This window comes from Ovis aries, chromosome 5, assembly GCF_016772045.2.
Source record: "Ovis aries strain OAR_USU_Benz2616 breed Rambouillet chromosome 5, ARS-UI_Ramb_v3.0, whole genome shotgun sequence".
In the NCBI taxonomy this organism is placed as follows: domain Eukaryota; kingdom Metazoa; phylum Chordata; class Mammalia; order Artiodactyla; family Bovidae; genus Ovis; species Ovis aries.
The window spans coordinates 47,273,762-47,299,601 of record NC_056058.1 but is presented as its reverse complement, the minus strand read 5'-3'; the positions used below and the strand labels follow the sequence as shown (position 1 = coordinate 47,299,601).

At 41.7% G+C, this 25,840-nt stretch overlaps 2 protein-coding genes across 5 annotated transcripts in view; one reads left to right on the top strand and one right to left on the bottom strand.

Moving 5' to 3' along the window:
• CDC23 (cell division cycle 23) overlaps positions 1 to 18,127 on the top strand; it is a 21,424-nt gene extending 3,297 nt beyond the window's left edge. For 2 of the 4 annotated variants that reach the window (XM_042250925.2, XM_060415810.1), the window contains 13 exons: positions 318 to 360; positions 883 to 988; positions 1,083 to 1,215; positions 2,995 to 3,172; positions 3,256 to 3,353; positions 3,493 to 3,574; positions 12,587 to 12,740; positions 12,995 to 13,114; positions 13,716 to 13,791; positions 14,096 to 14,157; positions 15,547 to 15,625; positions 15,703 to 15,822; positions 17,021 to 18,127. In XM_042250925.2, the coding sequence (XP_042106859.1) occupies positions 318 to 360; positions 883 to 988; positions 1,083 to 1,215; positions 2,995 to 3,172; positions 3,256 to 3,353; positions 3,493 to 3,574; positions 12,587 to 12,740; positions 12,995 to 13,114; positions 13,716 to 13,791; positions 14,096 to 14,157; positions 15,547 to 15,625; positions 15,703 to 15,822; positions 17,021 to 17,119 (1,350 nt within the window). In that variant the 3' untranslated portion in view covers positions 17,120 to 18,127. Of the gene's footprint in view, positions 1 to 317; positions 361 to 882; positions 989 to 1,082; positions 1,216 to 2,994; positions 3,173 to 3,255; positions 3,354 to 3,492; positions 3,575 to 12,586; positions 12,741 to 12,994; positions 13,115 to 13,715; positions 13,792 to 14,095; positions 14,158 to 15,546; positions 15,626 to 15,702; positions 15,823 to 16,023; positions 16,973 to 17,020 lie in introns of those variants that run through there. The other 2 variants (XM_004008830.6, XM_042250926.2) reach the window with 1 other exon arrangement.
• On the bottom strand, positions 17,456 to 25,840 carry KIF20A (kinesin family member 20A). The gene is made up of 19 exons (XM_004008829.5): positions 25,731 to 25,840; positions 25,097 to 25,279; positions 23,676 to 23,765; positions 23,455 to 23,574; positions 22,470 to 22,608; positions 22,182 to 22,369; positions 21,967 to 22,096; positions 21,593 to 21,787; positions 21,376 to 21,487; positions 21,203 to 21,271; positions 20,841 to 20,984; positions 20,533 to 20,698; positions 20,257 to 20,421; positions 19,988 to 20,127; positions 19,743 to 19,845; positions 19,275 to 19,470; positions 18,938 to 19,029; positions 18,568 to 18,705; positions 17,456 to 18,017 (listed from the first exon to the last, which is right to left on the bottom strand). The coding sequence occupies exons 2-19, from the start codon at positions 25,256 to 25,258 to the stop codon at positions 17,700 to 17,702; spliced, it is 2,667 nt and encodes an 888-aa protein (XP_004008878.1). The 5' UTR covers positions 25,259 to 25,279; positions 25,731 to 25,840; the 3' UTR covers positions 17,456 to 17,699.

The window sequence follows — 25,840 nt, the reverse complement described above, 5'->3', positions numbered from 1 at the left end:
GCCAAATAAATACATAAATACTTACTTTTTAAGCATATTTTTCCCTTCACTTATTTATGTATTTATCTAGTGTCAGTATGGACTCAAGGATACCTATTTTTTTTTAATGGTTTATAATTCATTATTGTACTTTATCGTTTTGGTACTCAAATTATTCCAGATTTGCAGTGGGAGCTCCTAAATAGTTGTTTAAAATCAGTGACCAATAGTAGGTTTCATTTTGGACTTGAACATTTCAGGTCAATTCAGGCTGCTAATTTTAGAACAGGTTTCAGAATAAACTGAAAAAAGACCTACTTACTGATTTTCTCTTACAGTCTGGAGAAAAGAAGAAGGATGATGAAACAGTTGATAGCCTAGGTATGAATTTCTTTCTCTTACCTTTTGGACTAAAGCAGAAGTTGCAAATTCTAATTCCTGTAGGAGCCAGGCAGGTAATATAAATGTGGGAAGTGGACTGAGGAGAAGTCTGCAAGCTGGAGGGCACAACTGACTGGTTGTCACCCAGCTGCCTCTGAGGGCTCCCTTGTGGGAATGTGGGCTTGGTTTTGTCAGGGGCTTTCTTCCCTTGGCCTTACCCTGTTCCCTGCAACCTGAACCTGGAAATTTAGATTTTTAGTTGAGGCTTCTGATATTTAAATATTGATAATTAACTCAAAATTTTAAAAACCTGGTGAACCTAACAGAATATGACTGCAGACCAATTATCAGTTGCAGTTTCTGTAATAAAGTAAATGGACTGTGTAAGATGTCATTGGCCATTGGTGAACGTTGGCTGGAAGTTCCAGTTGTAACTTTGGTTGACGTCAAAGGGAGTATCTGAGTCTGTGAAATAAAAAGCAGCAGTCTACCCTTAGGTCAGAAACTCTGTCTCTTTCCTAGGCCCTCTGGAGAAAGGTCAAGTGAAAAATGAGGCTCTTAGAGAATTGAGAGTGGAGCTCAGCAAAAAACACCAGGCTCGGGAACTTGATGGCTTTGGCCTTTATCTGTAAGTGTTAGAGTAATTTGGAACTTCTGAGAGAGATTCTTCTGAGTAGAGGGGAGATGTTATTAACTTCTGTGATCATTCCCTTCTTTTCTAGGTATGGTGTGGTGCTTCGAAAGCTGGACTTAGTGAAAGAGGCCATTGATGTGTTTGTGGAGGCTACTCATGTTTTGCCTTTGCACTGGGGAGCCTGGCTAGAACTCTGTAACTTGATTACCGACAAAGAGATGGTAAATTTGAGATGAGCTATGTGAAAAATCTTTTGCTTCAAGTCTTATGTAATTCTTTAATAATCGGGTAGGGGGAGAAAAATTTTGCTAAACCTTTCATTATAGCTACCACTTTGCTCCCTCTCCTATGGTCTGTTTCACTGTTGGGATTTAGGTCTTTATTTGAAAGACTAATGTCTAGCTCTTGTTTGGTAGATGCTGTTGGATTTGCATCCAGTTGTGTTAGACTATCTTTTCATATTCATGCTTTGAGGTTCAAGTTTTACTGTAACTTGTTTTATAGACTAAATGCTATTATAGTTTCCTAATTCCAAAGATGCTATAGGAATAATTTCTCTTAAATCAAGAATTGTATTAAAAGCATATTTAATATCTCTTCTGAACTGCCATAGGACTCTGTTAAGATTTAGAAATTTGTTAATTAATGAAAGAACGTATATGAAATTGCTTTCTAAACTGCAGTTGTTTTATTAATCATTGTTAGAGAACAGTGTCTACAGAGTTGTCTACAGAATTTATTTTGCTGTTCTTCAGTAGTTAATAGAAGCAACAACATACTTCCTTTTGTTGACTCTAAGGGACCAAGGGCTGGGTTGATTTCCCTTAATAATGACACATGCTACTGAAAAGTCTGAAATCTTAATCTTGGTTTACTTCTATTCACTTATCTCTAACTGCCTACCAGCCTTTCACTGAAAGTTTGTTTAGCTCTGAACTTAAAATACGTAAAACCACATTTCTCATCTTGCCTCTTCAGTTCTCTTTCTTCCTCTCAACGTGATGGACTCTCAGTTACATTACTACTTCTCAAAATGTACTCAGTCTTGATGCCTCAAAGTCATATTTTGTCTCTTCCCTTTTTTTTATCTCCCTGTATCCAGTCAGTCATCAGACATTGCCATGGTTTCCTTCTTGTCTGCATCTCTTTCTCTTGGTTCCCTTTGCCATCTTGGTTATCATCTCAAAACTAGATCACTTAAAAGGAATAGACACTTTCTATCTAGCTTTCCTACTTTTGTACTTCCATTTCCAAGCTATCCTGCATACTGTTTCCAAACTTACCTTAAAGCACTCATATCATCATGTCATTCTCTTAACAAAAATTGCAGTGTTTTCACATTGCATCCCATTTCTGGTTGTAGCATAGCACCCACTCTTAGTTCAGTCTTTTTTTTTTTACAGCTTCCCAACACATAGCCTCCCCTCAAACTGAACTAGTTGTCTCATCCTGTTTACCTACACTCATGACTTTTTCCTCTGTTGTTATCCTTATCTAGAATGTTGTCTTTTTTCTCTTCCTCTCCCTTTTTCTATTCAGTTTCTACCCATCCTCCAAGACTCACCTCAAATCCTATCTTTTTGAAGCTGGACCATTCTTCCCTATTCCCCCTTTATGTTTGTGAGTCCTATTCACTTAATCGAACAGCATCTCAGGTGGTGCTAGTGCTGAGGAACCTGCCTATCAATGTAGGAGACAGAAGAGATGCGGGTTTGATCCGTGGGTTGGGAAGATCCCCTGGAGGAGGAAATGGCAACCCACTCCAGTGTTCTTGCCTGGAGAATCCCATGGACAGAGGAGCCTGGTAGGCTGCAAACTGTAGGGTTGCAGACTTCAACTTGACTGAAGTGACTGAATACACGCACACACCTGCTCATTATTAGGTGCTCTAATAAAATTTTGGTGATAAATTCTTTTAGAAAATAAAGATAGTTCCTTGATGTTCATTTGGGGGAGAGGTCACAGTATATTAAGTATCTCCCTCTCTCTCCTGCTGCCAGCTGAAGTTCCTGTCTTTGCCAGACACCTGGATGAAAGAGTTTTTTCTGGCCCATATATACACAGAGTTGCAGTTGATAGAGGAGGCCCTGCAAAAGTATCAGAATCTCATTGATGTGGGCTTCTCTAAGAGCTCATATATTGTTTCCCAAATTGCAGTTGCCTATCACAATATCAGAGGTGAGTGAATAAGAATAGCAAAGTACCATCAAATCCTGAAGGTAGCACTGTATTGTTTTCTGAACTCTGTCTTATTTCTGCAGATATTGACAAAGCCCTCTCTATTTTTAATGAGCTAAGGAAACAAGACCCTTACAGGATTGAAAATATGGACACATTCTCCAACCTTCTTTATGTCAGGGTGAGCTGCTTCCTTTGCTTGGGCTTGATTAAGCTCTTGTGCTTTGAATCTCCTGGGTTGGATTATCACCTTGTAGCATTAGATACAAGAAAAATAAGGGTTTCTTTTTCATGCTTAGATCATCTTTCTTTTCTTTCAGAGCATGAAATCTGAGTTGAGTTATCTGGCTCACAACCTCTGTGAGATTGATAAATACCGTGTAGAAACATGCTGTGTAATTGGTAAGAGTCATTTTTTTCTTTCAAGATTTATGTTTATTGTAAGTAATCCAAATAACAACAATATAAAAATATCAAAAAAAAAGGGGGGGGGGCAGTAATCTGGCAGTCCAGTGATTAGGACTCAGATTCCACTGCAGGGGGCATGGATTCAACCTCTGGTCAAAGAATTGGGAGCCTGCCCGAAATAAAAGTGTCAAAGGTAATAAAATTATATACAGTAGAATGTCGAGGATCACTATAATCCCACTCCCAAGACTGTTTGGTGGATACAACTCCAGAATATTTTTCTGTGTAAATAGTAAAGATGGTATATGTGTAGGTATGATTATTTACAAAAATTGTGTCATTATATACACTGCTTTGTAATGTCCTTTTTTTTTTAACCTAAAATATATCTTTTTCCATCTTTTCATGGTATTACATCTAGAGTTGTATTATTTATGATGGCTAGGTAATATTTTATTATATTGATGTGCTTTTTAAAAATTTAATTAACTTTCTATTGTGTAAGTTGTGGCTAGTGTTTCTCTTCAAGAAAATTAGAGATACCAAGGGAACATTTCATGCAAAGATGGGCACAATAAAAGACACAAACGGTATGGACCTAACAGAAGCAGAAGCTATTACGAAGAGGTGGCAAGAATACACAGAAGAACTATACAAAAGAGATCTTCATGACCCAGATAATCACGATGGTGTGATCACTCACCTAGAGCCAGACATCCTGGAATGTGAGATCAAGTGGGCCTTACTTGAAGCATCACTAAGAATAAAACTAGTGGAGGTGATGGAATTCCAATTGAGCTATTTCAAATCCTAAAAGATGATGCTGTGAAAGTGCTGTGCTCAATAGGCCAGCAAAGTTGGAAAAGTCAGCAGTGGCCACAGGACTTTAAAAGGTCAGTTTTCATTCCATTCCCAAAGAAATGCAGTGCCAGAGTATGTTCAAACTACCACACAGTTGGACTTATCTCACATGCTAGCAAAGTAATGCTGAAAATTCTCCAAGTGAGGCTTCAACAGTATGTGAACCAAGAACTTCCAGATGTTCAAGCTGGATTTAGAAAAGGCAGAGGAACCAGAGATCAAATGGCTGACATCTGTTGGATCATAGAAAAAGCAAGGGAATTCCAGAACAGCATCTACTTCTGCTTTATTGACTACGCCAAAGCTTTTGACTGTGTGGATCACAACAAACTGGAAAATTCTTCAAGAGATGGGAATACCAGACCACCTTAACTGCCTCCAGAGAAATCTGTATGCAGGTCAAGAAGCAACAGTTAGAACCAGACGTGGAATGACAGACTGGTTCCAAACTGGGAAAGGAGTACATCAAGGCTGTATATTGTCACCCTGCTTATTCAACTTTCATGGAGGGTACATCATGTGAAATGCCGGGCTGGATGAAGCACAAGCTGGAGTCAAGATTGCTGGGGAAAACATCAATAACCTCAGATATGCAGATGACACCACCCTTATGGCAGTAAGCAAAGAGGAACTAAAGAGCCTTTTGATGAAAGTGAAAGAGGAGAGTGAAAAAGCTGGCTTAAAACTCAACTTTCCAAAAACTAAGATCATGGCATCTGGTCCCATCACTTGTGTCAAATAGATGGGGAAACAGTGGCTGACTTTATTTTTTGGGGCTCCAGTATCACTGCAGATGGTGGTTGCAGCCATGAAATTAAAAGACGCTTTCTCCTTGGAAAGTTATGAGCAACCTAGACAGCATATTAAAAAAAACAGAGGCATTACTTTGCCGACTAAGGTCTGTCTAGTCAAGACTATGGTTTTTCCTGTGGTCATGTATGGATGTGAGGATTGGACTGTAAAGAAAGCTGAGCGCAGAAGAATTGATGCTTTTGAACTGTGGTATTGGAGAAGACTCTTGGGAGTCCCTTGGACTGCAAGGAGATCCAACCAGTCCATCCTAAAGGAGATCAGTCCTGGGTGTTCATTGGAAGGACTGATGTTGAAGCTGAAACTCCAGTACTTTGGCCACCTGATGCAAAGAGCTGACTCATTTGAAAAGACCCTGATGCTGGAAAAGATTGAGGGCAGGAGGAGAAGGGGATGCCAGAGGATGAGATGGTTGGATGGCATCACCGACTCAAAGGACATGAGTTTGGGTGGACCCTGGGAGTTGTTGATGGACAGGGAGGCCTGGTGTGCTGTGGTTCATGGGGTTGCAGTGAGTTGGACATGACTGAGCGACTGAACTGAATTGAACTGGACTACAAGGAGATCAAACTAGTCAAGGAAATCAATCCTGAATATTTATTGGAAGGACTGATGCTGAAGCTGAAACTCCAATACCTTGGCCACCTAATGTGAAGAACTGACTGATTGAAAAAGACCCTGATGCTGGCAAAGATTGAAGGCAGGAGAAGGGGATGACAGAGGATGAGATGGTTGGGTGGCATTACCAACTAGATGGACATGAGTTTGAGCAAGCTCTGGGAGTTGGTGATGGACAGAGAAGTCTGATGCACTGCAGTCCATGGGGTCACGAAGATTCAGACACAACTGAGTGACTGAACTGACTGTTTGTTAATATATAAAAATTACTTTAGGAAGCATTTTTGTATGTATGCATTTATTTTGTTTGTTTATGTAACTGTTTCTTTTTCAATTTTAATTTTTATTTACTTACTTTTATTACACTGGGTCTTTGTTGCTCTTCATGGACTTTCTCTAGTTGTGGTGAGCAGAGGCTACTCTTCTTTGTGGTGCACAGGCTTCTCATTGTGGTGGCTCCTCTTGTTGTGAAACACAGGCTCTAGGTGCAGAGGCTTTAGTAGTTATAGCACATGAGTTCAGTAGTTATGGCTCACCGGCTCTAGAGCACAGGCTCAATAGTTGTGGCACATGGGCTTAGTTGCTCCTCAGCATGTGGGATCTTCCTAGATCAGGGATTGAACCCGTTTCCCCTCCACTGGCAGGCAGATTCTTATCCATCGTACTGCCACGGAAGTCTTTTATGCAACTCTTTCTGTGTAATAAGTTCCTTGCAGTGAAATGCTGGATCAAAAGGGTGTGCATTTTAAACTTACTAATATTACTAAAATGTTCGTAAGAATTTCCAATTCTATGAAAAAAAAAAAGAGATTACCTCTTTTTGCTATACAAGGGTGTCTCAAGCTTGGCTCTGTTGACAGTTTTGGTTTTAATTTCTTTTTCGGGAGGCTGTCCTATACACTGGGGCTTCCCCCGTGGCTCAGTGGTAAAGAATCCACTTGCCAATGCAAGAGCCTTTGGGAGATACATGTTCATTTCCTGGGTTGGGAAAGTCCCTTGGAGAAAGAAATGGCAACCCACTCCAGTATTCTTGCCAGGATAGTTCCATGGACAAAGGAGCCTGGCAGGTTACAGTCCATGGGGTCACAAAGAGTCGAACACGCCTGAACGACTGAGTCCACATGCATGTCCTGTACACTGCAGGGTGTCAGCAGTGTATCCAGCTTCTAACCACTCAGTGTCAGTAACCTCCTTCTGGCAGGTGGGACAACCAAAAATGTTTGCAGGTAAAGCCAAATAACCTCTTGGGGTTAGAATCATCCTCCACTGAGAACTGTGGTCCCATGTATTTGGTCACCCTAGTGTAGCGTGATAATCCGTTGACACAAATAGATGAATGGCCACTCTTGGATAAAAGTAACCTTGGTTGTCTGTGATTGAAAGCCCAAGTTTCCTGGAGATGAAAGACCTTGTTTCTGGGTCTTCGGTGATATGGCGCTGAGAACGTTGTTGTTAATAAAGTGATAGAATTTCAGTTCAGTCATTCAGTAAGCATTTTTAGACCTTGAAGAAGTTGTAGTCTAGTATGGAAAATAAACATTAAAAAAAAAAACCCTAGACCTGGGTTTGATCCATAGGTTGGGAAGTTCCTCTGGAGAAGGGAATGGCAACCCACTCCAGTATTCTTGTCTGGAATCCCATGGACAGAGGAGCCTAGTGGGCTACAGTCTGTGGGATTGCAGAGTTGGACACAACTGAGCAACTAATAATAAAACAACAATGGAAACATAGGTAAGAGGAACAGATGATCTTTTCAATGTCAGAGCATTATGAATGAAGCATAAAGTCCATTAAGGTGAGGATGGAATTCCAGTTTATTCAGAAAACACCCTTTCAACATATTCTGAATACCAGGTACTGTAATTTTTGTTGCAGTACATACCCCATTACCTACTGAGGAACATCAGTAAGAAACAATGATATAGTGGGTTGAGTGTTACGATCGAAGTAAACATAGGATACAAAGAGAGTGCATAGGACAGATAGCTAGCTAATCCAGTCTGATTAGGGAAGGCATCTTGAGAAGGTGAGATCTGAAGGAATGAGAGTTGACTAAGGGGGAAGATGGATTGACTTGGGAGGTGTATTGTGGTGCAGAGGCACTGAAGTGTGAAACAGACAGTGATCCTGAAGTACTGTATGGGAGGAGGGAATGTACAAAAGGGGCCAGATCTTGAAGAGCCTTTTATGCTTTGCCAGTTTGGATTTTATTCTTAAGACAGGAGAAATCTTCTGATGGATTTTAGACCAGACAGTGATAAACTTTTTCAGATTTTTATTTTCAAATGATAACTGGAGACTGTACTGGGAAGATTAGCAAAAGGGTAAGACTAGATGCAGGTAGACCAACTAGGAGGCTTTTGCAATAAACCAGTCTAGAGATGAGCCCAAGCTGAGGTATTGACAGGAGGAATAAAGAGAGGTGATTAGACTTAGAAGATGTTTAGGAATTAGAACCAATAGAAATTGATGAATGGGTAACTAGATTTACAACAGTGTCCTTTACCTGAAGAAAGGAAATATAAGTAGGGGAGATACTGTTCTTTTTTACCCTACTAACTTAAAACCAGTTAAAATCAAAGGAGACATACGTATGAAGAGTAATGCTTTAGGAGTTTCTGGGTTTTTATTTATTTATTGTTTGGCCGTGCCACACAGTTTATGGGATCTTAGTTCCCCTAGCGGAAAAGGCACTGGCGACCCACTCCAGTACTCTTGCCTGGAAAATCCCATGGATGGAGGAGCCTGGTAGGCGGCAGTCCATGGGGTTGCTAAGAGTTGGACACGACTGAGCGACTTCACTTTCACTTTTCACTTTCATGCATTAGAGAAGGAAATGGTAGCCCACTCCAGTGTTCTTGCCTGGAGAATCCCAGGGACGAATGAGCCTGGAGGGCTGCCATCTCGGGTTGCACAGAGTCGGACATGACTGAAGCGACTTAGCAGCAGCAGCAGTTCCCCTAGCAGGGTTTAAAGCCAGGCCTTTGGCAGTGAGAGCAAGGAGTCCTAACCACTGGACTACGAATTCCCATCTGTTTTTGAAAATAATTGTTTGATTGGTAAACTTTTTAAATTTATTTTTGTTTTTGTTAAACTTCTTAATGAACTGTTTTTGTTTTCTCTTCAGTATATCTGTGCATGCATATATGCTCAGTATATGCGTATATACTTTTTGCAAACCCTTGAACTGTGGCCCACCAGGCCCCTTCGTCCATTGTATTCTCTCAGCAAGAATACTGGAGTGGGTTGCCATTTCCTCCTCCAGGGAATCTTCCTGACCCAGGGATCAAACTGGCATCTCCTGCATTGCAGATAGATGCTTTACTGCTGAACCATCCTGTCCTTTGCCCCCAGTATATCTGTAATGCCTAACAAAGTTCCTAACATATGGTCAATAAATGTTTGTTGAATTCAGCCCACCTATTTTAAGAATAAGGAACGTTAGATAAGATAAAAAGTATAGTTCAGCTTCCATATTATAGCCAATTCAGAGGAAGTGAAAGGAGTAAAAAGGGTGGAGAGAGAAGAAACTTGAGGACTTGAAAGAGAATGAAACAATAGAGTGATGAATAGAGTGATGGCAAGAAACCCCTACTTATTTATTTGTTGCTTCTGATTTTATGTCTTGATGTGAGTGGAATGCTTCCTTTTGCATCTTTTCTGGAGTTCTAGTCTCTGAAGGCAGCTTTACACACACACACACACACACACACATATATATATAAAATGAATATATATATAATGAATATATATATATATATATATATTACTGTGTAGCATGGTGAAGATTTGGACTCTGGAACCAAACTGCCCAAGTTTAAGTCTTGGTTTTGCTATTCACTAGCTGTGTGACAGTGGATTTAAATTCTCCTCATCCATAAAGGGATTTATCTGTAGAACTTTTTCCTATGTGTTTGTTTTAAGGATTAAGTAAATTAATACATACAAAGCACTTATAGCAATGTTAAGTTGCCCAGCACATTGTAATTATACAATACATTGTAACTGTTCCAACTGGTCAGAAAAGCTCATCTACTTAATCTTTGCACAGTTCAGTTCAGTTCAGTTCAGTCACTCAGTTGTGTCCGACTCTTTGTGACCCCATGAATCACAGCACGCCAGGCCTCCCTGTCCATCACCATCTCCTGGAGTTCACTCAGACTCACGTCCATTGAGTCAGTGATGCCATCCAGCCATCTCATCCTCGATCGTCCCCTTCTCCTCCTGCCCCCAATCTCTTGCCTATTCTAACTTACTTAGCATCTCTTGTGTCATCCCGACTGCTTTAGTAGTTAAAGCTTATACTCCTGCTACCACTGCTCCACTTCTGTTCTATTACAGAAGTTAACCCTTGGACAGTCTGCTTAAAGTTTGGTTATTTTTCTGTATCTAGTTCTGAGTCAGTGGCAGAAGCAAAGGTATCTTTGTATACATAAAGATCTCCCATCTTTTTTCCAAAGCGAATATCAACTTGAATGATCTTATGTAATACAGACAGTTGTTATAAATGATTTTTCCTGAATCAAACTGACACCTGAATCTAGACAAATTAAAAAAAAAAAGACAAACACATATATAGAAATAGTATTACTTGTTTTTTACCAGAGTGGAATCATAAAATTTCTCACAATTTGCTTTTCCATTTGACAGTTTATCATGATCTCTGTAAGTTAGTATATACATATATCTAAATCCATCCTTTTATTTAGTTTATGCACATACAGTTTTTACATAAAGGAGTTTTTTTTTTTTTTCCCCCCTCACTGCACCCTTCATCCTTTAAAATACTTGTGTTAGCATGTTCTGGTACCACATGAAAAATATACATACACATATGTGGGGTTTGGGCTTCCCTGGTGGCTCAGTGGTAAAGAATATGCCCGTCAGTGCTGGAGAGGCAGGTTCAGTCCCTGTGTGAGGAAGATCCCCTGGAGAAGGAAACGACAATCCACTCCAGTATTCTTGCCTGGGAAGTCCCATGGATAGGGGAGCCTGGCGGGCTACAGACCATGGGGTCATAAAAGAGTCGAACACGACTTAATGACTAAACAACAACAACAATGCAGGGTTTGATGGGCTGTTTGGTTACAAAAATAGGATCATATTGTACCCATTTCTCTGCATTTTACTCTTCTCATTCAACACTATCTCCTGAGAAATCATTCAGAAGTCTTGGTATATCTCTAATTTTTTTCTTCTTTTTAAAATAATTGAGGTATAGTTGATCTACAATATTATATTGGTTTCAGATATATACCATAGCGATTCTATATCTTTTCTGTACAGATGATCATATAATTTTTATTTTTCATTTTGTTAATGTGCTATATATCACATTGATTAATTTGCAGGTATTGAACCATCCATGCATCCCTGGGATGAATCCCACTTGATCATGATGTATGATCCTTTTAATGTATTATTGAAATCAGTTTGCAAATCCTTTGAGGACTTTTTTGTCTATGATCATTAGTGATATTGGCTTGTAATTTTCTCCTTTTGAGATATCTTTGGTTTTGGTATCAAGGTGATGCTGGCTTTGTGGAATGAGTTTGGAAATATTCCTTCTGTAATTTTTGGGAATAATTTGAAAAAAAAAATTGTTAGCTCTTTTCTAAATGTTTGATAAAATTCATCTGTGAAGCCATCTGGTCCCAGACTTTTGTATGTTGGGAGTTTTTTTAACTACTCATTCAGTTTTATTACTGGTAATTGGTCTGTTTATATTTTCTATTCCTGTTTTAATTTTTGGAGATTATATATTTCTAGGAATATGTCCATTTCTTCTAGGTTGTCCATTTTATTGGTATATATTAAAGATAGCTTTATTAAGGGATAATTTGTATACCATAAAATTTACCCATTTTAAGTTTACAGTTCATTGAGTTTTTGCTAACTTACTAAGTTGTGTAACCATAATTATAATCCAGTTTAGAAAATTCTGTCATAACCCCAAATTCTCTTTAGTCTATTTGCAGTCAGTCCTACTCCCATCCCCAGCAGATCTGCCTTCTGAGTGTGCAGTTTTGCCTTTTCTAGAAATTTTAAATGGAATCTTGGAATATTTAGTCTTATTATGTGGCTTTTTTCACAGAGCTGTTTTTTGAGGTTTGTCCATGTTGTAGCATATGTCAGTAGTTCTTTTCTTTTTACTGTCAAGAAGTATTTCATTGTCTGGATATATACCACATTTCATTTATGCATTTACTAGTTGAGACAAGTCAGATGGTCTTTATTCCCTTTCTTCAAATACATTTTTAAATAGAATCCTAAAATCTTTCATGTACTCTTTTTAAGACCAGTGATAATAGAACTTCCTTGATTCTTGTGGAAGAGAGGAGTTCAGAATTCTACATTTTTAACCTTTCAGGTACTTCCTTAGGGACCTTGGAACATAGTTGGAAAACTACCAATCTGAAGCATACTCTAGGAATATCTTACCCTTTATTAAGAAAATATATGTATAAATGCTAATATCCAGAGGAAATAAAGTGAAGAAAACCTTTGTGGTGTTAGGAAACACTTTTTTTAAAAAAAACCAGAATGTGTGATAGATCAAATATATTTTCCAAGGAAATGATGATATTGTCTATACAATTTGGCTTTTCTGCAAGGACTTTGGGGGAATGAGTTCATGCCTACCTTGTGAAATGCTGCCTATTTTAGTGACTTATTTTAATCTTTTTAGTTGTTCACATATTTTTTTTTTCCAATCAGGCAATTATTATAGTTTGCGTTCTCAACATGAGAAAGCAGCCTTGTATTTCCAGAGAGCCTTGAAATTGAATCCTCGGTATCTTGGGGCCTGGACGCTGATGGGACATGAGTACATGGAAATGAAGAATACGTCTGCTGCTATTCAGGCTTATAGGTAAGGTTTTAGTTGGACGGTGAGGTGGAGCAGATTGTTGTGATTTTAGGAACCTCTGGGAAGATCACCTGGAGAAGGAAATGACTTCGCACTCTAGTTTTCTTGCCCATGGATAGAGGAGCCTAACAGGCTACAGTCCGTGGGGTCCAAAGAGAGTCGAACACAGCTGAGCAACTAACACTTTCACTTTATTGAGTCTGCAAGTCGCTAATTTTGATTCTGCCTCCTTACCAGTTTTCTCTTCCATTTCTTAGGCATGCTATTGAGGTCAATAAGCGGGACTACAGAGCCTGGTATGGCCTTGGGCAGACCTATGAAATCCTTAAGATGCCGTTTTATTGCCTTTATTATTATAGACGGGCCCACCAGCTTCGGTAAGTCTGACCACCACCTGATGATATGTTTGTTGTGGGAAGGACTGACACTTTTCTCTTTGGATAACTACTGAAGAATCACAGTGAATGGTTTTGACTTTTGGAGACCTAAGTTTAAACATGCCATATGTTGTTTGGTCATTTTTATGTAGTGTATTCTACTAATATGTTAATAGCATAACTGTGGGGACTTCCCTGGTGATCTGGTGGTCAAGAATCCGCCTTGTAATACAGGGGATGTGGGTTCGATATGTGGTTGGAGAACTAAGATCCCACATGCTGTGGAGCAACTAAGCCCAGGCGCCACAACTACTGAGCCTGTGCATCACAACTTGAGTCCCTGCCCTGCCGTGAGAGATCCTGCATGATGCAATGAAGACCCCCCCCCCCCATGCTGCAACTAAGACCCAAGGCAGCCTAAGTAATTAATTAATTCATTTTAAAAGTAGGATAATTGTGAACATAAAATAATATATGAAGTATTGGATTAAAGCCCATTCCTTTCATAGGTTTGAAACAGTTGTGGTGGTGGTTCCTCAAGGGAGGACTTCAGTTATCTTTAAAGTCTTTGCTCAGGTTTCCTATTTCTCGTTCCTCACAGGCCCAATGATTCTCGTATGCTGGTTGCTTTAGGAGAATGTTATGAGAAACTTAATCAACTAGTGGAAGCCAAAAAGGTACCTGAAATTGGGTTCTGGAGAATTTATGTGGAAACCTAATGTTTGGATGAGGGGTCAAGCTATTGGTGCTTAATTTTCCTTCATTTGTATCTGTCTACATAGGGAAGTCTGAATATTTATAGGCTCATCGTGTGTATAAAGCAAAGCAGGGCTGACATAGTGGGAATGTTAATATGTAGCCTGGACCTCAGATCTAGTAAAAAATGCTTTGTATTCTCTTAAGGCTGAACTTCAGGGACCTGCATGAGTCATGGCACATGGGGCAATGGTTGAAGTGACTAGTTTCTTTCTTTATTGACAGTGCTATTGGAGAGCTTATGCCGTGGGAGATGTGGAAAAGATGGCTCTGGTGAAACTGGCAAAGTGAGTGAAAGAGTGAAATGTTAGTTATATTTCTATTGGCTTCTATGGTAGGTGGATCCTGCATGTTCTAGAGCCTCTTATCCATCATCTACATGAATGAGGGGATGTTCAGTTCAGTTGCTCAGTCGTGTCCAAATCTTTTTGACCCCATGGACTGCAGCACGCCGGGCCTCCCTGTCCATCACCGACTCCTGGAGTTTCCTCAAACTCATGTCCATCGAGTCGGTGGTGCCATCCAACCATCTCATCCTCTGTCGTCCCCTTCTCCCACCTTTAATCTTTCCCAGCATCAGGGTCTTTTCAAATGTGTCAGTTCTTCGCATCAGGTGGCCAAAGTATTGGAGTTTCAGCTTCAGCATCAGTTCTTCCAATGAATATTCAGGACTGATTTACTTTAGGATTGACTGGTTGGATCTCCTTGTAGTCCAAGAGACTCTCTCAAGAGTCTTCTCCAGCGCCACAGTTCAAAAGCATTAATTCTTTGGCGCTCAGCTTTCTTTATGGCCCAGCTCTCACATCCGTACATGACTACTGGGAAAACCATAGCTCTGACTAGACTTTGTTGGCAAAGTAATGTCTCTGCTTTTAATATGCTGTCTAGGTCGTTCATAACTTTTCTTCCAAGGAGCAAGCATCTTTTAATTTCATGGCGGCAGTCACCATCTTCAGTGATTTTGGAGCCCCCCAAAATAGTTTGTCACTGTTTCCAACTGTTTCCCCATCTCTTTGCCATGAAGTGATGGGACCAGATGCCATGATCTTAGTTTTCTGAATGTTGAGTTTTAAGCCTAACTCAGGGTTGTAGTACAGTATATGAATACTGATCTGGAAACTTAGTCGTCTTGACTCAAGAGAATGCTAGTACTTTTTGAAGGGGAATTGTTTTCCCATTTGGAAAATTCAAGAACTAATTGAAAGAAATGGAATTTTATGTGAGAGCAGTCTGGAGAAACTAAGTTAGGTATCAGTCTCCTCCTAAGCCCCAGGAAAATACAGAATAACTCAGAAATGATAGGGAAAGAGGTTCTTAAATGCAATTTCATTCCTACTAATTATTTTCTGGATTCTTACAAAAAATCTGAATTGCTTGGTATCTTTTTGACCTGACTTAGGTTATTACCAGGCAGTTTTTGCAATGGTATATTATCCAGCTTAAGTATTTACTAACTTTCCCTCCATCACCAGAAGCAGAATGATTTGAAACTTTGATGAAGTAACCATCACTTCTGGGCACTAATATTATTCTGGGTCCCACTGTGTCATTTATGTCAAAATTTGTACTTGTCTATATATTGTCATTTTTTGATGTTACTTGTGTACTTTTACTTTTTTTTATCGCTAGCTTGCTTTTCAATATGATTTGTACCTAAAGACCAATTTCTTTTGTAGGCTTCATGAACAGTTGACTGAGTCAGAACAGGCAGCCCAGTGTTACATCAAGTATATCCAAGATATCTATTCATGTGGGGTATGTGTCATTAGCATGAGAATTGGGTTGCTGATCTTATTCTTATCACCTCAGTCATTCCTGCTTTCCTTATCTAGGAAATAGTGGAACACTTGGAGGAGAGCACTGCTTTCCGCTATCTGGCCCAATACTATTTTAAGTGCAAGCTGTGGGATGAAGCTTCAGCTTGTGCTCAGAAGTGTTGTGCATTCAATGATGTAAGTATCAGTACTTTAGTGAAAGACTTGGATTTTAAGTTTGAGGACATGACTTTACTGTGATCTGGGTGTGGAAGGTGGTTAAAAGGGTGAGTGGAGAGGTTACTTTGTTTTGAGGAACTTTATAAGTCAGTATTTTAGAACCTGGTTTTGAGAATAACCTTGGATATATTTTGATACATTTGCTTGACCTTGTTTCAGACCCGGGAAGAAGGTAAGGCCTTGCTCAGGCAAATCCTACAGCTTCGGAACCAAGGCGAGACTCCCTCCACTGAGATACCTGCTCCCTTTTTCCTCCCTGCTTCACTGTCTGCTAACAACACTCCCACACGCAGAGTTTCTCCACTCAACCTGTCTTCAGTCACACCATAGTTGGCTGCTTTCAAACCTGAACATTGCCAGACCCATATTAAGCCTTATCTCCATGTAAAGAACAGCCACGTCTATTTTTCCAAGGACCTCTTTGTTTGTACAACTCCTTGGGGACAGTTTATAGAATCACCTTCAGAGTAGACTGACAGAAGAATCCTGGCAGTAACAGATACTGTCTTTTGCCAGTTTGAAGCACTTCTATCTCCCTTCTGTTCAGAGTGGCTACAGATCTTGGCCTTTTCCCCAGGTCTTTTGGCACCCCCACAAAACAACCCTTAACAGCACTTTAGCACAGGCAAGTCTACAGGAACAAAATTTAAATGCTGCTGGGAGTGGGAGATTTCTCTAGAAAGGGAAAGAAGAAAGCCTGCCACTTTACCCTCTGCTGACAATAGGGCACTGGATACCCTAGGAAGGTCAGGGCACTGGATAGATACACATGACTCATCATTCTTTGATGTGCTGAGCATGACTACTCTGATATCAGAGATTAGTTTTAAATGGATTCGAGCTGTACTTTTGTTCTCACTAGGAAGACATTCTTCCAAAACATGATTTTGGGGTGTCTCCTAGAAACTTTCAAATTGGAAGTAACAAGTAGAGTTGAACAGAGGGGCAAAAGGACTGAGTGTGGAACTGATGGCCCCTACTAAGGGGAAACGATGTCTAGAGTTAGCTATACCCTTACTAAAGCAGAGCAAGAGTTTCACAGATATTTGGGTGTGTAACTTTTGTGACTATACAGATAATAAACTCTAAGTTGGTCTGTTTTAATAAATATTTTTGACATAATTGTTTGTGTCTCTTCCCCCTGCCCCATCTCCAGCAGAATGATAACCTTCACCTGTCAGACAAGTTAAAAGTAATCATTTCTGCTGTATTCTTGGAGTTTCGGGCCTGTGCTCATGTGTTCCGTAGGAGGTAATATGCTGTGATTATGTCTGCTGTGATTGGTTTGTACAGTGGATACTATGGGTTATTCTGAGCTCAGGGCCCAGCCTTCCTTGATTCTTTTTCCAGAATAAGTTTGTTACCCATTCATCTCCTAATATATGACATTTCACTTTTTATTAAGGAAGGTTTAGAATATCTAATGTCCCTTGAATTCATTTCTTAACAAGATTTCTTGAGTTAGCTATATACCAGTTGCTGGTCTCCACTGCCATGCCTGTGCAAAGTTCCCAGGAGCCTGGATGATATTTGATTTTCAGTTTTTCTGCCCCTTTTATAATTTACTTCAATGATAATGCTAGACTTGGAATTCAGATTTAAAATGTGAATAATATCTTTATTTTAATATAATTTTTGTGTGCACAGAAACCATATAAGTAAAAAAGTGTAAGATTACATAGGTGATTATATTACAAAAGGGAGAAAAACTACTAGTGTCTGAATATTGCATTTTAGATAGAGTTTCAGGTATATATATGGTAAAGCTTTAAAGAAACCTATTTCTTAAACTGAGCAGCAGACCCACCTGAGGGAAGTGCTCTCTCCTCACAACCTTAGTATTTTTTGCCAAAAGGCCCAGATTTGAGTAAAGGGGAACGCCGTGAGCGCAGGATTCGGGCATAAGGGCTGCAGTCTGTGGAACTTTGGCAGGTGGGTGTTCGGGGAAGTAAGTTACGAAGAAACGGTTTCTTCCCTGGGGGCTGCTGGTTTGGTTGCTGGTTTTCCTGGTTGGCACCAAGGCGCTTTTTGGTAGAAGCCTGGCCTTGGAGTTTCAGTACAGTATGATACTGCTCCGCGATGCATGCTGCCTTCTTCCTAAGGTCCAGTTTTACTAGTGTCATATTATTCTGCAACTCAGCCAGCGTCTGATCCTAAGGAAGATGAACAGAGTTATAGAAAACATTTCTGTCTGATCTATTAGAGAAACTCAAGAAGGAAAGGTAATATACGCTATAGTTAATAAAACAACTTTTTACAAAGATTAGCTCTGTATGGTCAGAGCTTTAATTGAATGGTGTGTATGTTGGGGGTGGGTATTGGTTTTTAAGACCCAAACAAATAGCACTGAATAGGAGGACCTTTTCTAACACATCAGGTGGTATGAGCCTGAATTTTACTTAACCTCCAAGAACCTCAGTTCCTGGGTGGGTATCAAATTAGGATGTATTTTTTTACATTTCCATATATCTGGATGGAATCAGGGTGCATTTATTGATGACAGTGTCATAGGTTAATTGTTAGTGTTTTGTTTTACTATTGTATGTTACAGTTAAAGCATCTTGGATGAAATATGATAATATCTCCCTCCCTAGGATAGTTATAACAGAAAAAGCCTATAATAACTTAGCGTAACGCCTTATCTTCCTCACATATACTCTGACATGGGCTGATGGGATAAAGCGATATATAGGCTGCCCCAACCTGTTTGATTAAGATGTCATCACAAGTGGCCAAGGCTTGGCGAAGTTTTCCTGCTCCAGTGTTGTGGCAACAGGCTCTTTCCGCTGACTGGAGAGACTCACCAAGTTTCTGAAGCTCTGTCCGCAGTAGCCTTATATTCTGAAAAAGGAAGAGTAGGAACCAAATTGTGGCCAAGACGTCACACCAAATGACCTATAGGAGTCAGAGAACCAACCGTCTGAAGAGAAGTAAAATTAGAAAGGCTAGCCATAAGAATGCAGTAGCCACTCTCCAGGATGGCACAGAAAGCATCTTGTCCTCACGTAAACCAGGGATACAGTGCTGGAAACTGTCTTAGGTGAGAGCTTTGGTAATGGAGAAAGCTAATTACCTTCTGGCCCTCCTCTAACTTCTTGTCCACATCAACAATGAAAGGCTTGGCTGAGGGTGGGGGTTCTAACATTTTCTGGTACTTCTGCAGCTCTGAAGGGAAAAAACAATAACCTCACATGTGTAGGCTTTCTAGCCTTGGACTTACCTCTTTAACTGAATTAACAGTAGTTTGCAAAAAACATAACAAGTGAGGCCATGTGCATCCTAGAATGAAAGGTCAGGGGGATGTAGCTTGGCAGTCAAGGAAATTATGTTGGAGTTGGCCCCATAAGGCCTAAGTTTGAAGAACAGCTCTCCCTGAAATACTTCTGCTTGTGCCCTCTCTCCCTCTTCACCTTCAGTGGTGGAGTTTAGCTCTGCTTTGCATTGTTCCAGTTTAGCTTTAATCTCGTGGAGCTGTTGGGTGGAAACAGAAGCCAATCTTTGTGATCGCCGTAGGGACAGTTCAGACTCTGAGGGTTGATGGGCCACATGCTGCTGTCTGGCTTCCTGCAGGAGAGCTTCTAACTCTTTAATCCTCTCATCTCGCTCCTAAAGGGAAACAGAGAACACAATTCTATTCAGAGTCAGACAAATCCTATAGGTATAGATGACTGAAGGATGAACAAAAATTTCCCTGTAAATTAGCATTTACACCATTTCTTGGCCAGTCAAACTCTAAATAAGTTCATCAAATATAGACTGACATAAAGCACTAAGGGGGCGAGAGAAAGGTGAATTACACATTCCGCCCCTACTTTATCTCAGGCAAGCTAGTGATGGGAATCTGAGAAGCTACTTGGGGCTGGTTCAGGGCAACTCACCTGAAGTTCTTCTTGGTAAAAACTTGTCAGTGACTCCTTGAGGATTGTTAGTTTGTCTTCATACAGTTCCTCTAGTAGTTCCTTTTGTGTGTCCAAATGTTCACTGTCAGAGGAGAAAAGAGAAGTCAGTGCAGATTCTGAGGAGTGAGCTTGGAAAGCAGATCTTGAGGCACTACTCCACCCTAGTCTCTACTCCCTACCCTATGGTCTCAGTGATAGAACAAGAGGGGTTACTTGGCTGGTACCTGCACCACTGTTCTCGTTGTTGCATCTGCTCCACCATCTCATTGCAAATTTCATCACGGAGCTGCATCTCCAGCCGCAACTTTTCCTGCCGTTCTTTCAAAAGCAGTGCTTTCATGGCTTCTACCACCTGTAGGAGCTCCTAGGAGGGACACACAGGTCAGAGGTCATCAGAAGTCCATGCCCTAAAAAGGTACAGGTCCACTTGGAACATAGCATGGAAAATGTATAGTCATCAAGCTGCTGCACCAAAGTTTTCCTGCATTCTTACCTCCTTCCCATATGTGGAGATGTCAACTTCATTTTCAATGTCATCACCAAGGCCTGGGTCAGTCTTAGCTCCAGTCTCTAAGCTGGGAGAAGCGCGCAGACTGTGTTCCTTGAGGAATGAATGGATCGATGGAAATCCCAGTTGCACAGGTGGAGCATGCACAAGCTAGTGAGGGGAAAAAAATCTTAACTGAATCCATTACTAGTTCCTAGTAGCTTTCTGAAGTACAGGTACCAGCCCAAAGTGAGCACAATCATCCCACCTATAGCTTCGCACCTGGCTAGCAATGGCTGAGAACTTGGCCACATGAAGGGTCTCATCATAGGTAGATGCACAGGGATTCACATTGACAATCATGCAGGAGCGGCCTCGGCCTGTGAAGAAGCCTTGAAACACTCGAGTCAGCTTGCTGTCACGGAAGGGAACCAGGTTCTGCTTTGACCTGGCAGGGAATTAAAGAGAATAGTGCTGTGAGCAGAGCTCTAGCCCCTGAGGAGATACTAGCACTAGCCCCTGTGATGATCAGGAAGTCTCTTAGCAAACTGCAGAGTGCCAGGCCATCTGGCTTGTAGTGAAAAGCTTACCGGTTCTGCTGGTTTTGGCGCAGAGCAGCAATACAGCGGCCCAGGGTATGCAGAGAAGTGTTAATGTTTCCTGCTTCCTTCAGCCGCTCACCACTCTTTTGATCTTTGCAGCGCTCTGAGCCAGCGAGATCGCAGAGTGATAACCTTGAGTGATGGACAGGATCTGACATTAGGACCCCACGTTATATGCTTTTTAGCCCCTTCATATAGTTCTAGGGAGGGGAGGACCTATGAAGAAACTCTGTACCCAAGGAAACAGAACATGAATCTAATGGAAGTAATTCCTCTGAGGACTGTCTTGTCCCCTCCCCCAACCACCATTTAAGGCCCCAAAGCCCAAATTTCTAAATGGAAAAACTTACTCGCTAATCTTGGGGATTATATCTCCTTCCCCCTGAAGGTGCAGGATCCGGATTGAGAAGATGCTATGACTAGAAGTTAAAAAAAATAAAAGTCACTGCATATCTTCTATGACCAGTTGGAGGACTAATGTTTCCTGAAACACAGTGAAAGGCTGACTCATTAACCTACTAACCTGCGGCTGGAGTTGTGGTTCAGGTGGGTGCTGGCAAAGCTCTGGTTTTTACGACCCACTTTCAGGAGCTTCCAGGCCTCCTCAGCATCCTGAACATGAATCCAATTGAGATCTGACGTAAAGATGAGCATACATAAGATGGGAGCAACTAACTCTTTTCCAAGTCTCTCCCAAGGTCCCCTCCAGGGTTCATGCCAGCCACTGTGCTTTCCCATACCTTTTACATAGGGATTGCCATTCTGATCCTCACACAGCCGCAGAGTCTGCCTCTTGCGCTGCTGGCTAGGCGGTTCTAACAGGTCATAAAGCAGTTCATTGTAGATCTCAAAGAAGGAGATCCAGATGGAGAAGCGAAGATCTGCAGGGACACTTACAGGGGCAGTGTCTGGTTGTGCCCATCGGTGACTCATTTCTGGGGAAAAAGCCAATGTCCAGAGCATCAACTCAAGGGTAATCCACCTCTCCTTTAGCCTGCAGGGGCCGCAGAAAGTGGAACACAGGTTACAACCTCTGATCTTTACCCTTGAGTTTTGGGGAGCAGAAAATGGATTCCTACTGTTGGTTGGCACAGAGCCCAGTCATGGTACATACCATCCAGCTGGCTACTGCTGGGAAACTGGCTACTGGAGGAGAGCCCTGCAATGCCACTGTCAAAGCTGGTGCTGGTACCCATCCGGCTGTCAATGTAGACACTTTTCTTCAAGGAGGTGGACAGCTCCTCCTGGAGGGGTCCAGGGATAAGATAAGCACAAAACTTTCTGGAGGTTTGTCCCCTATCCCTGCCTCTGTGAACACCAACACTTTACCTCTTGGAGGCCTCCATTTAGTAGGGCCAGTTTCTTTAATTCCTCCTGCCGGATCTGCTTGCTGTCTAGCCACATTACCTCAGTGGAGAACAAGGGCTTCAGATTAGGTGTTGGATGAAGCTGGCCTTGGAGGCTATTGAAGATCAGAGCCAGGGACCTGGGCAGGATCCCACCATCCTTGATGGTACCTGGAGGCATGCGAAAGATTGACAGTTGCAGCAAGCAGTGTTCAACTCAGAGCATCAAAAGCCAAGGACAGTCAGCAGTTCTGTGAGGTCTAATACTCACCTTGAATTGTGTAGGTTTTCCCTGAGTTGGTGACTCCATATGTATAGATGAGCCAGTTCTGTCCTTTAAGTACATCCTTTACCATCTCCTTCACAGTCAGGTTGAAGAAAGATGCTTGTCCCACTTCTGGTCCAAAGATCTAGGGACAGACTCAATTTCTCAGAGGCCCATCCTTCATCTGGAGAAGGCAATGGCAACCCACTCCAGTATTCTTGCCTGGAAAAATCCCATGGATGGAGGAGCCTGGTAGGCTGCAGTCTATGGGGTCGCTAGGAGTTGGACACAACTGACCAACTTCACTTTCACGTTTCACTTTCTTGCACTGGAGAAGGAAATGGCAACCCACTCCAGTATTCTTGCCTGGAGAATCCCAGGGACAGGGGAGCCTGGTGGGCTGCCATCTATGGGGTCACACAGAGTTGGACATGACTGAAGTGAGTTAGCAGCAGCAGCAGCATCCTTCATCTCCCACTTTTCCCTGTGTCAAGCCAGAAAATACATCCCTTCCTGGGTGGTTGGCTCTGGAGACTACTCAAGCAGCTTCTTCCTGCAGTGCTACCAGTTGCTGCCTAAATACTCTCTGCCAGTCCATCTTTCATCCAAATCAACAAATACTTACAGAATGCTATCCACTAAGTCCAATGCTGCACACAATATGGAGCAACATAATGGTCACAAGCATGGGCTTGGTAGATAGATGAATCTAGATTCAAGTCCTAACTCTACCAATGACTAGCTACATGGCCTCAGGAACATATTCAATGAGTCACAATATCCTTACCAGGAAAATAGGAACAGTGATGATAGTAACAACAGAGTTGTTGGGAATTAATAGTACATGACAAACTCACAACACATAAGGGTCCCCAAAACTGTAGACATGCATATATAATAAACTCAGTCAAGTAAAATGCTTTCCTTCTGAAGAGGGAATAAAGTTGCCCCTACATGTTGGTCCCTTGTTTACATATCAGTAACTCCATACCTGGGAAAAGGTGAATCTGTGGGTGGCCTGTCCAATTCCTCGTTCGTTGCTCTTCTGGGCAAAAGAGTCCTTGGGTGCCTGAAGGGCAAGGGTCTCCATATTCTCAATACAGACACAACCCTGAGATGGGGGAAAACAGTTGTCACAGAAGGAAACAATTCTGGGAACCTCTGCTGTACGTATCATTCCTTCTTTTAAATCCTCCCTCCTCAGAAACGTACCTGATCCTCCTGTCGTTCTAACTCCGAAGGTAACAAGGGCCTGACCCTCAGGTATACTTTCACCTTCTCTATACCATCTTCAGATGGAACCTGTTAGTAGAATTCCCAGTCAGAATCACAGATTAATCTCAGTTACTTCTGAGCAGATGGGCAAACACAACATAGTCTCTGGGAATCATGCTAACACTATCCCAATTAACTTCAGATGACTCTGCCATTACTCTGGTTCCATAATCATTCCAACCCACATGGAGGTTTTCAGTAATGACCATTCCTTGTCTCTTCAGTATCCTGCAAACTTGGCGTACCACAGATTATCTGCATCAGAAGTGGCTGACTGGTATGAAAATCAGTGTGTAATATTCACAGTAGTGAAGCACTTTGCGTGTGTGCTAAGCCACTTGTGTCTGACTCTGTGACACTATGAACCATAGCCCGCCAGGTTCCTCTGTCCATGGAATTTTCATGTGCTCTGTCCAAGAATACTGGAGTGGGTTGCCATGCTCTCCTCCAGGGGATCTTCCCGGCCCAGGGATTGAACCCATGTCTCTTACGTCTCTTGCATTGGCAGGTGGGTTCTTTACCATTAGTGCCACCTAGGAAGGCCCAGTTAAGCACTTTGGAGGCAGACATACCTGAATTTGAGTCCCAGTTTCATCATTTAGTAACTATGAGATCTTAAATAATCACACCCACCATGTTCATTTAACAAATATTTATAGACATCTACTCTGGCCTAGAAATTCTAAGAGGCTCTGGTAGCCCACAGTGAAGAATATTACCAATGCTTCTGCTCTCATGAAACTTCTACAGAAGAGAAGACTTCTGAGTGGAGCTGTTCTCAACTATGGCCATTTCCCTTTCAAGAGACATTTAATAATGTTAGGACAGGTTTCCTGGTTTTCACAAATGGGAAGGAGCTACTGAATTCTAGTCGGTAGAGGCCAGGAATGCTGCTTAACATCTTAAATTGCACAGGATAGCCCCCATAACAAAGAATTATCTGGCTCCAAACATCCATAATGCTGCACCTGAGAAACAGCTCAGCAGAAAGTTAGTTTCCTTAAATGGAAGGTACGGTTGATATTAAAACCTGAATGTACATTTCACCTACTTAATGGTGATATGACCTTGTGCAAAGTAACTAAAATGTCTGGGCCTCATGGTGAAGGAGAGACAAGGACTGCCTTTCCTCATAGGATAAATTGAGAGTAAGCGTTCAGTTTCATTAATGCAACGCAATTAATAGCTTTCTTATGGACACACAACTGTACATTTTTTACTTATCATGCTCTTAATTTTGAGTTGACCTGTCAAACTCTAGAATTGCTGGGTTTTTTTACCTCATGCTTCTCTGTATGGACAGCTAGTAGGCTGATTATATCACTTTCAGTCCCCAAGCCACTCTTCAACTCCTTTACCTGCTTGTCTTCCAGGGAGGTGGAGATGACAGAGCAGTCTGACAGCAGGTCCTTGCGTATAACAGATCCCAAATCTGCAGCTGTGGACTCAAACATGGGGGAGACTACGACCTCCTCATCGGACAGCAAGCCAGCTGGTGGAGAAAGGATCCCTTGCGACATGGCAGCAGGGGCAGTTTAGGTCTAAAAAGAGACAAGAGTGGGTAGGGAGGAGAACCTTAAGGGATAAAAGGGGCTGAAGAATTCGCCCTCTTTTCTAGGTAAGAAACAATTCCCTTGCCCCAGGGCAACCTAGTCTCGCTGCCTGAATTCCTACTCCCTTCTCCTTTCGACTACCAGCAAACGGGAAAGAGAGAAAGAGTTAATCATTTAATCCAATCTGAGGCAGCATTTCGGACCGCGAACAGGAATGAACAGATATCTAACTCCGAAAACATAAGGCCAAGTTCCAAGTAGGGAGCCTCCCTCAGCCGTGTCAGAAGCCCTAGGCTCATTCTCTATACCTCGCTTCTAGGCCCACGGTGAGGACAGAATTATTAAGAAAAACAGAAATGGCGGCAGTTCCGCTTTCTGAATGCCTAATCCGCCAGAGCAAAGGTGCCCCAACTTGACTCAAGTTCAGCCGCACACTTACCTAAAGACGCCACACTTCTACGGGACCGGCTCACTCACACCCCACAGCCGAAACTGGGCTTTCGGCAGCTTGAGAGGACAACCCCACCCACGAAGCGCACCTTTGTTTCT

Excerpts from the sequence above, each read along its gene's own strand:
- KIF20A (XM_004008829.5), bottom strand. The coding sequence starts at position 25,258 with ATGTCGCAAGGGATCCTTTCTCCACCAGCTGGCTTGCTGTCCGATGAG. Across the intron at positions 23,766-25,096 it reads CCTCCCTGGAAGACAAGCAG|GTTCCATCTGAAGATGGTAT; the intron begins GTAAAGGAGTTG and ends TTCTACTAACAG. Across the intron at positions 20,128-20,256 it reads TCTCCACATATGGGAAGGAG|GAGCTCCTACAGGTGGTAGA; the intron begins GTAAGAATGCAG and ends TGTCCCTCCTAG.